This window comes from Maylandia zebra, linkage group LG17 (genome assembly GCF_041146795.1).
Source record: "Maylandia zebra isolate NMK-2024a linkage group LG17, Mzebra_GT3a, whole genome shotgun sequence".
NCBI classification, from domain to species: domain Eukaryota; kingdom Metazoa; phylum Chordata; class Actinopteri; order Cichliformes; family Cichlidae; genus Maylandia; species Maylandia zebra.
Window position 1 is genome coordinate 23354664 of NC_135183.1, and position 15462 is coordinate 23370125.

A 15462-nucleotide genomic window follows, 5' to 3' on the forward strand; every position below is an offset into this window, starting at 1 on the left:
GAATGGCTGAGCACCAGGCCATCGAGTGCAGTGCACGCCTGAGTGCTCCCAGCTCCATGATTGGCCCTTGTCCTCCAACCACGGTGCAGGCAGGGGCTTGATGGGGATGAAGAGAGACAGGGCAGCTAATGATTATTAATTGCACTTGGTTTGCAGTAAAAGAGTCCAAATGCTGGTGCGCTAAGGACACTGGCGTGATAATGGCTCGCGTAAATGAGGGGCGAGGGGACCGATGATGGACTGCAGGGAGGATAATAGCAGCCTAACCCATTTTCTTTTGTCGGACCTCCTCCGGCACCCCGCTGTGGCCAGCACAGCAGACTTCTCGCTTGCGTAATACTCCCCAAATTTTGGCGGTCCCCTCGCTGGGGAGCTGGCGAAGCAGGAGGTGAAGGGATGCAAACATATCCTGACCTAGTTCGACTTGACAGAGTTGAGGGTTGTTTTGGGATATTCTGAGCAGGCTGACGGGTGATGGGAAACTCTATCAGACAGTTTACGTAGTGGGGAGATCGTCAGCGTGAGCTTCCAGCGAAAGCACGAGGATGAGCCGGCTCCGCTCGATGCCGTTCGGGAATTCTGCATGGTAATGTGCTTCCCGTCAGACCACGTGATGCTGCCTGAGGGAATGTGGCGCTGTGTGAGGTGGACTTGTGAGGAAGCACAATGCCACACAGGGACAGATGGCCTGAGTCAAGGGCCAAAACAGGAGAGCACAGAGAGGGTGAGAGGGAGGCAAAAAGAGAGCCGGAGAGATGAGAGACACGAGAGGGGAGGACAGTTAAAGATGAAAAGAAAAGAGGAGAGCAAACGGGGGAGGAGGGTGTAATTACTGTGCCGTTAAACTGCAAGAAACATCTATGAACATGAGGGAGCCGCCTCCTCTAAGCCCTTCATGATCAGAAAGGCTGATTGTGTAACTACTGTTGCAGCTCATTTCGAAGCTAGGATTACAGACAACAGGATTAAGTGAAACAGGTAAGAGGATCAGCTGAGTTCAGTTGGGATGAGACGGCAGAAGGATGCTATTGTTTTCTCCTTGTTTAGGAGGTGGCGATAGGAGCGCTGATCTCCTCTCTTCTTATCATTTAAATCGCAGAAAGGAGTTCTGTGAAAAGAGGTTTAATATGGACATTCATTATCATTACTATAATTGCCTCTATAGAGCGCAGACACCCTGGGCTTTCTGTGCCAGCGAGGCAGCCAGTCTACAGGCCTCCTCTAATGCACCACACAAAGGGGCTGGCCGTAAATCAGAGGACCCATGACCCTGGCCCCGTACTCGCTGAGAGGGAGCTCTCACTCTGGGGTGAAGGTTTTGGGTGCAGGCCTTGACCTTCGGGGACCTCTGGTGCTGGCTTGGCTCCACACTCTCCTGTGTGTAGGAAGCTATAGAGCCCGGGGCAGCGAGAGATCGCTGTGTGTGGGAATCTGCGACATATGGGGCACAATGCAGAGACACAAGGACGCGGAGGCCGAGCGCCGCCCGAGCAGGGTTCAGGGTTCGGTTATTTTCACGATCTGTTCGCCTGCTAATTCTTTTTTCTCCCGTTTACGCCGTGAAAAGTGAGAAAGGAGTGAAAACACCTGATATCTTTTTGGCTAAAAACACAGACACACAGCGAGCAGCCCCTGGATTGTAGAGCGTTTGATATGAGGAGAATTTTTTTGTTTTGTTTTGTTTCAGGGTTGTTTTAAATAAATAAATTAATAAATTGTTGAATTTTTTTCATGTATTAATTGCAGACCAGCTCCACAGTGGAGCTCTTTAGGAACGGGAGAAGCACGAAAAAACATCAGAGATCCAAAAAGCAGCATGAGAAGCCCAGAAAGTGTCTGAAGTGGACACCTTCAAGCACCAACAACAGCACACGTGAGAGTAACACACAGAACGGTCGTTTGTGACACAGTAGTCGACGGTCCATGTAGGCAACGACCCCAGAGTGAGTGTATGAAGACCCCTCTTACAAGAAAAGAGCCAAAGCTTGAGTTTCGAAAGCTAAAACCAGTTGAGCAGACTTGCTTCACGGCCACAGTGCAGTCAGTGTTTCCTGTGATGCACTCATTGGTCATCTTTGTAATAAAACCTAAAGACTAAAAGAAAGAGTAGCGTGTGCCTTCATTAGCACAGGGATTTGTGTCACGGTGTGGCTGTAATGTTAGTTTTATACTGTTTATTTGGTAATTATATAACTTTTACTCTCTTTAAGGAGGCAATGCATTACTTTTTTAAAGTAATACAACACAGCTCTTTAAATAAAGTTTTTAACTCTTTTACAGCTTTTGCATCATTTTTCTAGCTGTTTTCTTCCAAATTAATGGATATATATGATATCTAACTTTTTCATGGTAAGATAAGTTTGAATTAAGTCAAATTCTGGTGACTATTCAACATTGGTTTCAGCCCTTAAGGGCAAAGTGCACAGTTATCACATCCAGACTCGAAACCTTGACCTCTAAAGTCGTATAAAACATTTCTAAAAAGGCAAAGTGGATCAAAGAGAGTCCCACACACGATGGCAAAATCACTGGAACAAACTTGCATACACAGTCTTATTCTTATTTATGGGAGGTCAGCGACTCCTCCTCCGGCTTCTCTGAGGGGTGTGTTAGTTGGTCACTTACTCCATGGATGCAATTTTCTGTGCCAGGCTTGCAATTACAGCAAACAGCCTCAGGTCCACGAGCCCATCTGTCACTCTGAAGTCCACCATCTCCAGGATCTGAAAAATAAGAAAGAAAAGAAATCCAAAAAGCAAACCCATGCAACTGTTAAAGCGTCGTGAATGTGTGATGTGAGCGTGTGCAGGCAAAGCGAAGACCCACCCTGTAGACGTAGATCTCTTCCTCTTCGGAAAGCAGCTCAGGAGGGATGATGTTTTTAAGAGCGAGGAGGACCTGCAGACAGGAGATGTAGCCATCACCGTCACTGTCCTCCTGCAAAAGAAGACTGCCATTACCATCTTTAACTTAAAGGATTAAACAGGGAAAAATGCTGGGTACTATATAAAGAAACAACAGAAAGTTGTGATAGATGATTAAAATCTGTAGCTTGACCTTTACTTTCTTTATTATGTTTGGAAATAAATCCATCCAGTTTGAGGATGATTGGATTAACTGATTAATTAAAAGCCAACTTATTGTCAACCTTACTACCATCAGTGGGAAAAATTACATTATTACTAAAAGGAAGTTCAGCAAATTACAGTGAAAGAAAGAGAATATACTAAAGAATAAAGGTGAATATAAAACCTGAATCACGCAGGACTAGAGGAAAACGTGTATTCCCCAACTAGTTGGAGAGTGGTTGCTCGAGGTTACACCACCAGATTTGTTGGTAGCAGATTGCCTCTAGTTTGCATGAATGATGCCAACTTGTCGTCTTTTCAGTAGTGAAACTTCAAAACGCAAACTGGAAACAGAAACATTTTGCCTTCAAACTAAAAACTGTGCTTTTTAAAACATGTTGGTTGTGGCGGTAAGGTAGAACTTTTAGTTTGAAGGGAAAAAGACTCCAGGTTGCCTCATACTTTTTCACATTTCACTACTGCTTGGCGAGTAGTTGTCAACTGTTTGCAGACAAGTCGCCGTCTTCCATGCTAACCACCAAAGCAATCACTAGCATAGAAGGCTTTTGGTGCTTTCACCTAGTAACAACCAGCAAAATCCAGCAACCACTCGGCAACCAGTTGCAGAGCATAGTGGTTAAAGTGGAAAAAACGATAAATATTTTACAAAAAAGCAAAACAAAAACTCAAAACTTGAGATTTAAAGTCTTTTCTTTTGACTTTTCGTTTCGACCCTTGGAAATATTGTAGGAATCCAACCAAGGTGTGAATTATCACATTAATTAACTAGCAGAATCTTTTCTTAAGGCTGAAATCTGTTTCAACCTTCTTTTAATACTCATTGGTTTTCTTTGTTGACTGTGATTGTGAACTGGAAAAAAGTGATTTTTCTTAAATTCTTAAATTCTGAGATAAACATTTTTACAGTTTTCCTAAATTTTGCAAGCCATTGCTACTGTTAGGAGAAAAAAAATCTGTATTTCTGGGAGGGAGAGCAGCAAATTACAGTGAGTGAAACAGAATATCCTAAAAGAAAAAGGGGAATATAAAGGGTTTAAATCCCTTTTCACTTACTGCTTCAAAAGCCCTTTTGTACTCGGCCAGCTTCTCCTGACTGAAAATGCAGTACTTTGCCAAAAAGTCGACTGGAAAGAGAAGAAAACAAAGGCAAAAGTTGAGAGCTAGGGGAAGCCATGTTAACTGTACTCTTAGACATACTAAATTTCAGACGGTGAATTCATCATCTTTATGTGTGATAGTCAAAAGAAACATGCAGCTCGAGTAACAACGTCAGGCTTCTCACGGTGTGTGCATGTGTGTGTGTGCAGAGTGGATTAGGGCAATATTTCTCTCCTCTGGTCGCACCGGGGTCAGGGAGGGGGGACAATACGGGGCGAGAGGTTCACAGGACGTCCAGTTGACCAAGATCGGGGAGGAGGGAGCGAAGGAGGGGAGGAAGGGGGTCAGAGTGGCACTTGGCTGCTGGGTCTTTATATGAAGACAGAAAGTGAGATGAATAGATGCAGCGGTCAAGGCCTCGAAATGAACGGCACTGCTGTGGTTGAATAGGGAAAAGGTTTTTCCTGAGTTTGAGTATATTAGAGGGAAATATTAGCATTTGTATTAAATCATTTCTACTTAGGAAAAACACTAACCCTAGGGGTTCGGTGAGTCGGTCTCAGGGGTTCGGCAGAACCTCCGCCGTGACATGCACGGCTCATTTTGTACACCAGTAAAAAACATATCTATGTCTTGAATTTGAAAAAAATCACATTTTATTTTTCACTAAAGAGGGGTTCAGTGAATGCGCATATGAAACTGGTGGGCTTCAGTACCCCCAACAAGGTTAAGAACCACTGGCCTAGACTGACCACTTTTCTGAGGTTTCTGTGATAGCAAACTTTTCTGCTTTCTATTTTTAAATTTCTTCTATTTTAAGGACTTAAAAAAACAAAAAAAAACAAAACACTGTTTCCAGATGTGTTCGAAGATCAAAGGCATAACATTTAACTCTGGTGATGTCAACTTGTGTTGTTTACAACTTCAGTTCTATTTCTTCATTTTAAAAAATGAATCGCTTTAACAAAATTCTCTGGCCTACATACTGAACTTAGATAGAAACAAAGTTTCGACCCTCGCTCTAGTGTCAACCCAATAACGATATGCTTCCCTGTACTGACGGCAGTTTGTCCACATGTGGGTCTACTGGGAGGCAGGTTTCCATGCAAACTTTACAGTGGAACTACACGGAGCTTTTCAGCTTTTCAGAGGCTCAGCTGTTTTTATATATTGACTTTAGTATATTTAATGAAGCCAGACAAAATGTTACCTTCAGGTTTTTTGAGTTATAGACCATCGGACTGCATTGTTGTGGCAACAAAGTCTTTTCTGATAACTTGCTGTGCATTTTTTTTGGCACATTTGGGGTAAATGTCCCAGCTGTTTGATCACCATATGGAATTGGTGGCTGGTCAAAACAACTTCTGGCATATGAACGGTCTTCTTTTTATTTTAAAACCAGGCTAATCTTCTAGGCATCACTTTTGGCCTTCTAGAAGAGTTTTTAAAAAAAACATGTATTTTTTTATGGGGCATTAATTAAACTGTCGATTTACAAGTTTCCCAAGATACCAAGTATATCAAGCTGGAGTTTATTTACAAGATGTACAAAAAAAATTCTTTTTAGGAGTTGATTTTGAAAAAAGAGAAAGTTGTAGCTTGTGAGTGAGAATCATTATTATAACAATGTAAAGCTACCCAAAGGAAAACAGAAGGGAGATAAGCATGCCAGCAGATTACAATACAGTACTTTTGCATGCAAAAAAGCAAAGTACAGAAACAGTATCTGCTAAATTCAATTCTATATTGTTTTAAATGATGTTTTTATGCCGCTTTCATGTAAACTCCTTTTAAACATACTCTATTAGGAGAAAAACATGAGCTTATTTCCCTGATTCAGTGCAAAAATCCCAAATGTAAAAGCGATGATTACACGAGGGGCACAAACTGAGACAAATCGCACCCATGAATATTTCAGCAGGCAAATTTGTTAGGGAGAGCGACTCCGTATAAAAAGCGAGAAGGGGGGTTAGAAAACGGGGCTTTTAAGCTGCTGCCACTTCAATTTAGGAGATGCGAATGAGTCTACTGAATAATGGATCTATTCATTGGTGTGAAGAAGAAAGAGAAGCAACAGAGTTGATATCAGTCTGGACTTAAACCTCTGGACCTCTGGGGTTTCTCTCCAATGGCAGGGGGGCCTGTTTGAATCTGCCATTTATCAGCTTAGGCCTAATCAAAACCAGGCCTCCTCTTTTCACATGCTAAATGTTACATTCGCATCCAGTCAACTTGACTTGTTAAAGCTTGATTAATCAAAAAAAGCAAGGCGGCCTGCCTTCTTCGCATCTGTTTGCAAATATCTGCGATGAGACGAGGGTGCGGGACGAGGATCTGGAGGGACACATGCGTGCAGCCGCAGCTCGGCCTGCAGCGGGCCCGGGCGGGGATTTAAAGGCTTTCCTCATCCTCCTCGGTGGCTGCATCAGTGCACCGGTCAATCTGCTGAAGTGAACTGGCACCTTGTGTGACACAGTGAATGGATCCTCCTCCTCTTTTTTCTGAGGAGGCTGAGGTTCACTGACCATCTGGAGGAGAGTGAGCAGCTGACCTGTGCTGACGTCTGTGAGTCCACAATGACAATATGAGGTTACACACACACACGCACACACACACTGATACCGCTAATAATAAAAACCATCCAGGCGTATATAAGGTGCATTTTTAAAATAATTTTTCCGATCATTTACTCAGGCAGGATCTTTTTTCTTTTTTTTAATTTTTGCACTCCATTAGACTTTATATTTTGAGACTTCACCCCAGAAATATATGACAACACAGCTAATACAGGAAGCCACAATCTACATTAAAAAAAAACTCCACTGAATACTTCCCCCCCCCCCTCTTTTTAGCAAAGGAAATTACACTCAACGGGACGGGACAATATATATTATATTCAGTGTATGCATGGACAGTTTTCAGGGTGAAAATGTCAGAGGTCACACGAGAGTGGCCAGACTGCTTTGAGTTGACATAAAGGCTAAAGTACGTAAAACAAAACTCGCTACATCTATGCAGAAGAGCATCTCTGAAAGCACAACCCTGAAGCAGACGGGCTCCAGCAGCAGAAGACCACGCCAGGTGCTATTCCTCTACAGGCTACAATTCACACGCTCTCAGAAGATGGGAAACATTGCCTGGTCTAATGATACGCGTTAAGCTACAAACATGCTTGCATTCTTAAAACTTAAACTTAAAACAATATGGCAGATTTGTGCACAAATATTCAAGCATGTTAACCGATACTCTAAATCTGAGACATTAAATTGATGAAGTTTTGCTACTGAAACTCTGCTATATCCCATGATGTTAATGCATCTGAAGTTTTATGTAACAAAGCAAGATTTTGGTCTTAGATCAAGACCTGTTGTTATTAACAACAGTATATTATATATACGTTTTGCCTCATAAACATATATTAATGTTACAATATAAAAGCTAAATAAATGAATAAATCACTTGATTCTGATGGTGTCAGGTAGGAACTTTTCTCAGCTTTCACCAGAGCCAATGGTTCACATGAATGAAATCTGGGGCCAAACTGTCCTCTAAGTACTGCTTCCGGATGAAAACTGCACTTTATTTTCCACTTGTTTCTGTGAAACACGCTGAATGAGGCTTGTTCTGAGAGTTAAAGCCGTTTGCTGGGGCTTCACCTTCAACATCAGCCTCGCCTTCTCTTTCAGCTGCTGTTTGCAGCGCTCAGGCTCACAGTGCAGTGGTGCTGGAGGAGGTTGGGGGGTCCCCGGCTGAGAAGAGCGTACTGTCAGGGAATCAGGCTGGACAAAAGGTGCAGTGGAGTGAGAGATTGAGGGAGGAAGCGAGGCCGGGTGGAGGAGCGGGACAAAGCCGAGGCAGTAAAGCCTCCTGCCTGATAGCCTTATCTGATTCTACTCCAGCGCTCGATGGCTTTTTTTTCACCCTGCCTTTAAAGCGCACAGGTTGTGCCTTTGGTGTGAAGCCTAGCAGAAAATGTTAATCAAGAGAGGGACTGTGTGGAGAAAGGCGAGAGAAAGGGGAGAGTCACTCTGTTGAGGCCATAATCTGTAATGAGACCGAGGCGATTCAGTTGCAATTGAAAGAGGAAGAATGGGGCCATGATGATGATGATGAGCAGGGAGGTTCACTCTTTTACCGGCGTTTGTTTTTCTGTTTTGTTTCTTTTCTCTCGTGGAGTCAGTGCTCTTGCACCGGCACAGAGCCGCAGGTCACAGCTCATTTAATACACACCCTCGGACATTGTTTCCAACGTCTGCAGCTGACAGATGAAAAATACTTCTGACTGCTCCACTGACCGTTATCAGTCTGTGTATGATTTATATTTCCCTCTATGGCAAATATTGATGCTGTTTCTAGTAATCACAGCTCTGAATAACGGCTGATGCAACCCTCATTAATTATTCGCTTGTTTCTTGCAGTCTGTAGTAAATACAGAGGTTGTCTTAGTGCTGTGGAAAACAAAGCAGGAAGTGGACAATGCGTGTGCCGCACTCGGTAGTGAAACGTTTCACTCGCACGTGCAACTAGAAGTAGATGGACTGTAATGAAGGAAACAAACATGTAATAAATAAAGTCACCATGACCAAGTCATGCCCAGCAGCATCTGTTTCATGGTGGATTTAAAGCCCTGCCTCTTTGCTGCGACCAAGAAAGTGAATCCAGGTGGAGTGAAAGAAGAGTTTACGACATCTTTTTAATCATGTTTGTTATCAAAAGCTTTGAGCTAAGCCAATAAAAGTTAATTATCTGACCTCCTCTTCAAAACGTTAAAACCACCGGAGGTTTGTTTTAAATAGGCACAAAGCACCTGAATCAACAACAACAACAAAAAAATAAATACGTGTTTGTATGCAGATAAACTGCTTCTCTAGTTCCCTTAGCTCTTTATATTTGGCAGGTTTCTGATAAATCCTACTGCAGGCTGGCAGCAGCAGGGCCATGAATGTTAACCTCCTAAGACCCAAACTCTTTCATGGCATGTATTTTTAATTTCTTTTTGCTATTTGGGCCAATTGGGACCTGATGAATGTAAAAACAAAGAATGACATGATTTTTTTTTTTTTTTTTACCTGATTTTTGTTTCTGATAAAAATAAGAGCCACACATAAGGACATTCTCTTTAAATTTTGATAGAAAAGTGGCAGTATAATGTCCTCTTTAGTGGATATCAGGCCCTTGTAGAGCAAAATTTAGTATTTTGGTCTAGACAACCCAAAATGTGATGTCCACACATGTGAACGCCAGGTCCTAAGATGTTAAAGATTTTAGTTACCAATTACTCTGCATATTAACACTGTTAATAAACCATTAATAAAGCTACTTTCAGCAGCTCCTATATTCATTTGATTTAGCTGTGTTTTGCCCTTCCTGAGTCTCAATATCTGCTATTAATAACTTCTGCTCTTAAGGTTACCAGTCCTTTATAATTTAACCACCAAAGTATTTTAAATTAACGCTTTGGTGGAATTTGTGCTCGATAATGGGTTTAATTCGTTTCCCCACAAATTCTAAGCTAGTTACCTTTTTCCCCTTAGCTTTCACTTGTTGAATAGAAACAGCAAAACTGAACTTGTAACTGAACAGCATACTAGAGACACAAATGTAAAATCAGACAAATCTGCAAAACGTTACCACGTGACCCCTGGATTAAAAACATAGTTTTTCTATGGTAATTTGAGTATATTTAATGAAATAAATGAAAGAATGACAAGCCCTCAAAGTGCATGGGGGAGGGTTGAAATATCCCCCCCTCAACTCTGAGCATGTAACAGGATATATCATAGTTTCAGCAGGAAAACTACACTTGGTTAAAGTGTGTGCTGTATTTACAAAAAAAATTCCGGTAAGTTTTAGGGTTAAGCATAAAAATGTGCTTTTCTGGGAGTAAAAGTGAAATATGTGAAAACAGATCATCACACCCAGTTCTGACTGTTTTAATGCCTTAAGTTTAAAATACAGCCCACATTCAATTTGTGCATACCTACACAAAAACACCTCTGTAAAACAATGTAAGGCTGTGATGTATAACACACGGGCACACAGAGGGGTTCATTGTGTTTGTAACGTGTCCACTTGTTTGTTGCTCTCTTTCCCGCTTAATCCCAGACTTTTGTTTCTGCTCATCATCACACTGTATGCTGTGATCCATAATTCCTTCAACAAAGGTCACATTCAGCAGCAGAGAGGAGGTGACCTCGTTTTTAACAGCAGGAAGATGTCAGGGTGAAACATGCCCCACATATACGGGACTAAAATATGTGATTAAGAGCGCAGATTTAGAACAAAGTGCGTTCATACAGAAGCAGATAAACATGTTTTGACAGGATAAAATCTATGAGAAATGGGTCCTTAAAAATGAGATGATTCTGTAAAAGTGATGAGACCCTATGTGTTAAGCAGGTGAGAGGAGCTTTGAGCGTGTCATTACACAATAATATTGAATATATAGAATATAGATGAGGTGGCGATGTCAGCCTCCACATGATACACCAGCAGGAGGTGCAGTCTATACTGAACACATAGAGTCAAATGTATGAGTAAGTTGTGCAACAGCAATAACGTTCCCCCTGTACCTGTACATTTTTCATGAAACCTACCTGAGTTCAGAGTTACAACAGACAACTCATGCATATTTAACTCAGCCTGCAAAGGATTAATATTAAAGAATAAACAGCTAACCTGTTATCTTTGTACTCACAAATTCAATGCATGTCACATTACGCATTAAATTAATTACATTTATTAGTTGATATTAAATCCACAAAATACAAACTGCAGGTGTAGACACGAGGGAACAGCACAGGAGATCACATCGGGAGTAAAGGGGAACATCGCAGGTACATTTTTGGTGGTTCAGAGTCTTTTTGAGGTGGTTCTGTGTCTCCTTATGTCAGTTCAAAGCCTACATCACATTTAGAAATGGCCTAATAGAATATATTGTTTAAGAGGAACTGTAGCCCACCATTCACTCACAGTCCAGAAAGACTAAATTACAACAAGAAACTAAGTTACAGGCAGGCAATTGTATCACTGGATACATGGAAAACATTTATGGAGCTTAAAAACACCTTCAGAATGCCGACTTGTTTTCTATACTAGCAGGTAAATAAGGAGCTTAGAAAACAGAAAACAAGAAGTGAGGTGTAATTTTGTCATATCAGTGACTGTGGTGAAAGACTACATTATAATCATAATTGTTGCAAACATGGGAAATGCAAGAACTTTAAATGCAACAGTTTTTTTTAAAGGTCACCAGTGTTCAAAACACAGTGTAGCAGAGTTAGGTACTACCGTGCTAAAACAGGTGACGGCACAGCAGCATTATCCTTAAGCCTCTGTTGTTTCTACATGGACTCATGACTCCACCCCTCACTTTCTCCAAAAAGACTGTGTTTGTGTGTGTGTTGAAGGGGGGGGGGGGGGGGGGGGGGGTTAAAGCTCTGGTAGGAAAACAAACAAAGACGCACGTAGCGGCCACACTCCTGATTCTGGCTGCACGCCATCGGCCTCACCACAAACCACAACTTACGCTTTCCACATGCACACACGCCTACGACCAATCAGCTCCTGCCGCAGATCCTCCTGATATGCTCCCAAGAGTCCAAATCATCTGCTTTGCTGCAATACCTGATCTCCAGAGATAACCTTACAAAGACAAATCATTTGCTATTATTGCCCTGCCGCTCCTTGACATTGTGCCATTAATAAGGCCATTGTCGAGGGCACTCTCTGTTTGGACACCATATAATAGACGCTTTGACAGATTTACTTTGCTCTCTCCCTTCTTTTTTTTCTCTCTTATGAATACAGCGGGCATATTCCACGCTCCTGCTCATCAATAGACAAGCTGTTTGTTTGCCTAGTCATTCTGGACTGATGGTAAATACATAGAGGTATGCCACACCAAAGGCTGAACAAACAGGGCTTACATAAAAGCACTGTACCTGAACGCACACTATGGACATCCCCCTGCAAACACGTAACTATTTCTATGACCTCTTGTTACCTGCTCTTTAAGCAACTGGTCTTTCTTGTTCACTTTCTCTTTAATTCACTGTTTGGAGCCAACAATTAGACATCAACCCACAGGTAGAAAGCAGTAATGTGGGCTGGTGGTGGTGGTGTTACTGGGTGGGGTCAAAGTGAGGCTGGTTTCAAGGCTGGCAGGTGTTCCATATCAACAATGGCATTCATCAGAGACCCACAGGGTCCCTTCCACCACAGCCAGCCGCTGGCTAACAGGCACGCTTTAGCAACACAAAGGAAACCACAACTACTTGACATCCGCTTGGGTTGTCCATTGGAGATAGAGGTGAATGGAGCCCAAAGTGGCTTTTAGAAGTCCAGAAACTCATTAGCACTACAACTTTGTCAGCTAGACTCTTTGACACAGTTCAAATCACAGCTGAAAACCTCAGTTTTCATCTGAATATCAGCTATAACCTTCCTGTCTTGTTGTTTTGTGTTGCAAGGTAATTCTGAGTGTAAATAGTTTTTTATTTTTGAGAAAGTAAATATTTCTCATTAATTTCAATCCATTTCTACATATGTTGTTTTATATTTGTTCATTTGAAACAGTTTTTGGAACTGGAGTTCAAGGCTTTCAGTACCCACGGTGAATTGGAATTGACATGAACCCTGAAGTGGAGGCCTTTAAAAGGTCTCTTAGGGTCCTTATCATTAGTGAGAAGAGAGTTACTGGTCCATCTACGTTCATACAAGCGGTGTTTAATGCCCAAAAGAATGACATCATAAATACAAGCAGTGAAAAGGAGGTTCTTCTCAGTCAGGAGTCCCTCTTTTTGACCCCCTTCCTCACCTCCTCCCTCTCATTCTCAGGTGTGACATGATGGAGTAAGTAATGGGAAAGGTTATCCTGTTCTTATTTAAGGGAGGTTGGAAACGAAGCCTGTCTCTTAGATCAGACAGCTGCTACATGCTAAGCTTGTATGTTTTGATAGACTTCTGAGTATATATCCTTTGTGTTTCCTGTTCTCATAGTTTTAATTAATTTTTAGTTTTTAACTGGTTTAGGGAGGAATTTTTTTTTGGCTTATTTGCATTACGTCATTTTGTTTCTTTTGCGCCTCTTGTAGCTTAGTTTATGTTTGCTTTCAAGTAAAAATAATATGAATCTGGGGTGTGGCATCCTCTTTCTGCATGCTGTGGTCACAGAGCTTAGATGAGTTTTTCTTTACCTGCTCGTGTCCATAACAATAAGGTCATTTACCCAGGCATGGCATGCCCAGAAAGTACACACAGTACTTTTCAAAAGCAGGAGGTCCTTTCCAAAGCTTTCGGGGAATCAGGAGCCATAATAGCTTATTTCAGGAAAAAAAAAAAGATTCTCTTTAGTAGAGTCCCAGCATAAAAAAGGGCACATGAAGCATATGAAGCACTATTTAGGTGCCACTTATTCTATAAAAAGGGGGCACAGAAGATCAAAGGTGAAAAAGGTTTTACTTTTTTTTCTGTTGTGTAAGAAACCAACAGCTCATCACATAAAATCTTCTCTTTGTGCCTGTGTACATACTGTCTCTGCTTTGACTCATCTCTGCAGAATGACTCCAGACACGAGGCGCACGGCAGCGATTGCTGACTGATGACAACCTGGAGTGTCACGGGACTGAATGGACAAAAACATTACAGGTGTAGGGGTGGGGGTGGATTTTGGGAATCCTTTGGCAAGGGCTCGGTGCCGAACAAAACAACAACAATTATGTCCTTTTTAGAGACTAATGAGGGGCCACAGTTACAAGAATGAACCAGAGGGAGTTCACAGACATACAGATACAAGCCACACACAAGGACAAACACGAGAAAACAAAAGGACCCTTGGCAGACAAAAATACAAAAATGAGCCAGGAGAGAAAACACAGCAGCCAATCACACAAGCACAGTCACTGAGTGCCTTCATAATTTCAACATATTTCAGTGTTAATTAAATTTTCAATGCTAATAATTTTGTGTTAATTCTAACCAAAACTGTTTTTCTAAACCTGAAAAATAATGAAAGAATCCTTCATGTTGCATCAATACAAGGAGTCTATTTTTTTTACAGAAGACAAAAGATTTCAAAACTAACTGGATTTATTTGACGTTCATAATATGGAGAGAAAAATCTCAAGGGTTTTTTTTTTTTCACCCCTTGAGAGTCTTGTTACTTTATTAATGTACGTACATTTTTTTTATTAGAATTACTTTTAAAAACTGTATTAAAACAACACATTCACAGCCTGGTACAACAACAGGTTTGGTCTCTGTGGACAGGAAGTCCTTTAATTTTAGCATTTTATAATTCTTTATTTATTTAAAAGGGACAGTGAAGCTTAACATAGTCCAAATATAAAATATCAAATGATGTACTGCACATAGGTTTATAGCTATTGCTCACTTCCAGCCATTGCCCCGTGTTGGGCTTACATTCACAATACACACAGTTACACCATTCACTTTTTTTAATCACCTGTTTGGATGTAATCGAGGTGTTATGTTGGAGTGGGGCTAATTTGATTGACAGGTGTGCATGCGATGCTTTCTAGAGAACTTTTAATGGGATTATCTCACTAGTGTTACAGAATCCAGAGCATTTGTGCTTTCTATTGTTAGCAAATAAGTGTATAAGTGTTAGTATATTTAAATATAGTAAATGTGATAAATCTAGCTTTAAAAACCTGGGCATTCGTCTTGTAATCGGAAGGTTGCCGGTTCGAGCCCCGGCTCCGACAGTCTCGGTCGTTGTGTCCTTGGGCGAGACACTTCACCCGTTGCCTACTGGTGGTGGTCAGAGGGTCCGGTGGTGCCAGTGTCCGGCAGCCTCGCCTCTGTCAGTGCGCCCCAGGGTGGCTGTGGCTACAATGTAGCTTGCCATCACCAGTGTGTGAATGTGTGTGTGAATGGGTGGATGATTGTGTATAGTGTAAAGTGCTTTGGGGTCCTTAGGACCAAGTAAAGCGCTATACAAATACAGACCATTTACCATTCTTTCCTAGTCTAATTGACCACAAGGGCACATTCATAAAGCATCTGATGCTACAGACATTGGTGGATCGACTGAGTGAAATTTGGGGTTTAGTATTTAGTTGAGCAAAGGTATTTTGAATGTTATCATTTGTTTTTGAGATTTATATTTAGCCTTATTAGATTGCAAGAGTGGAATATAGTGAGAGAGTGGAGAGGGTTTGAAATAAATGGTCTGAGGCAGAATCTGAGAACTAAGAACAGAACTGAGAACTGAGAACAGAATCTGAGATTGCTATGCCCTAACTGTGGTTAG

The 15462-nt window shown here is 41.6% G+C and overlaps 1 protein-coding gene across 4 annotated transcripts in view; it reads right to left on the reverse strand.

Moving 5' to 3' along the window:
- Positions 1-15462, reverse strand: part of LOC101478573 (uncharacterized) — a 65418-nt gene that overhangs the window by 7639 nt on the left and 42317 nt on the right. For all 4 annotated transcript variants that reach the window (XM_023152657.3, XM_023152656.3, XM_004548453.3 and 1 more), the window contains exons 11-13: positions 4143-4213; positions 2827-2937; positions 2626-2723 (exon numbers count right to left, since the gene is read on the reverse strand). In XM_023152657.3, coding sequence (XP_023008425.3) covers positions 2626-2723; positions 2827-2937; positions 4143-4213 — 280 coding nt within the window. The remainder of the gene's footprint in view (positions 1-2625; positions 2724-2826; positions 2938-4142; positions 4214-15462) is intronic.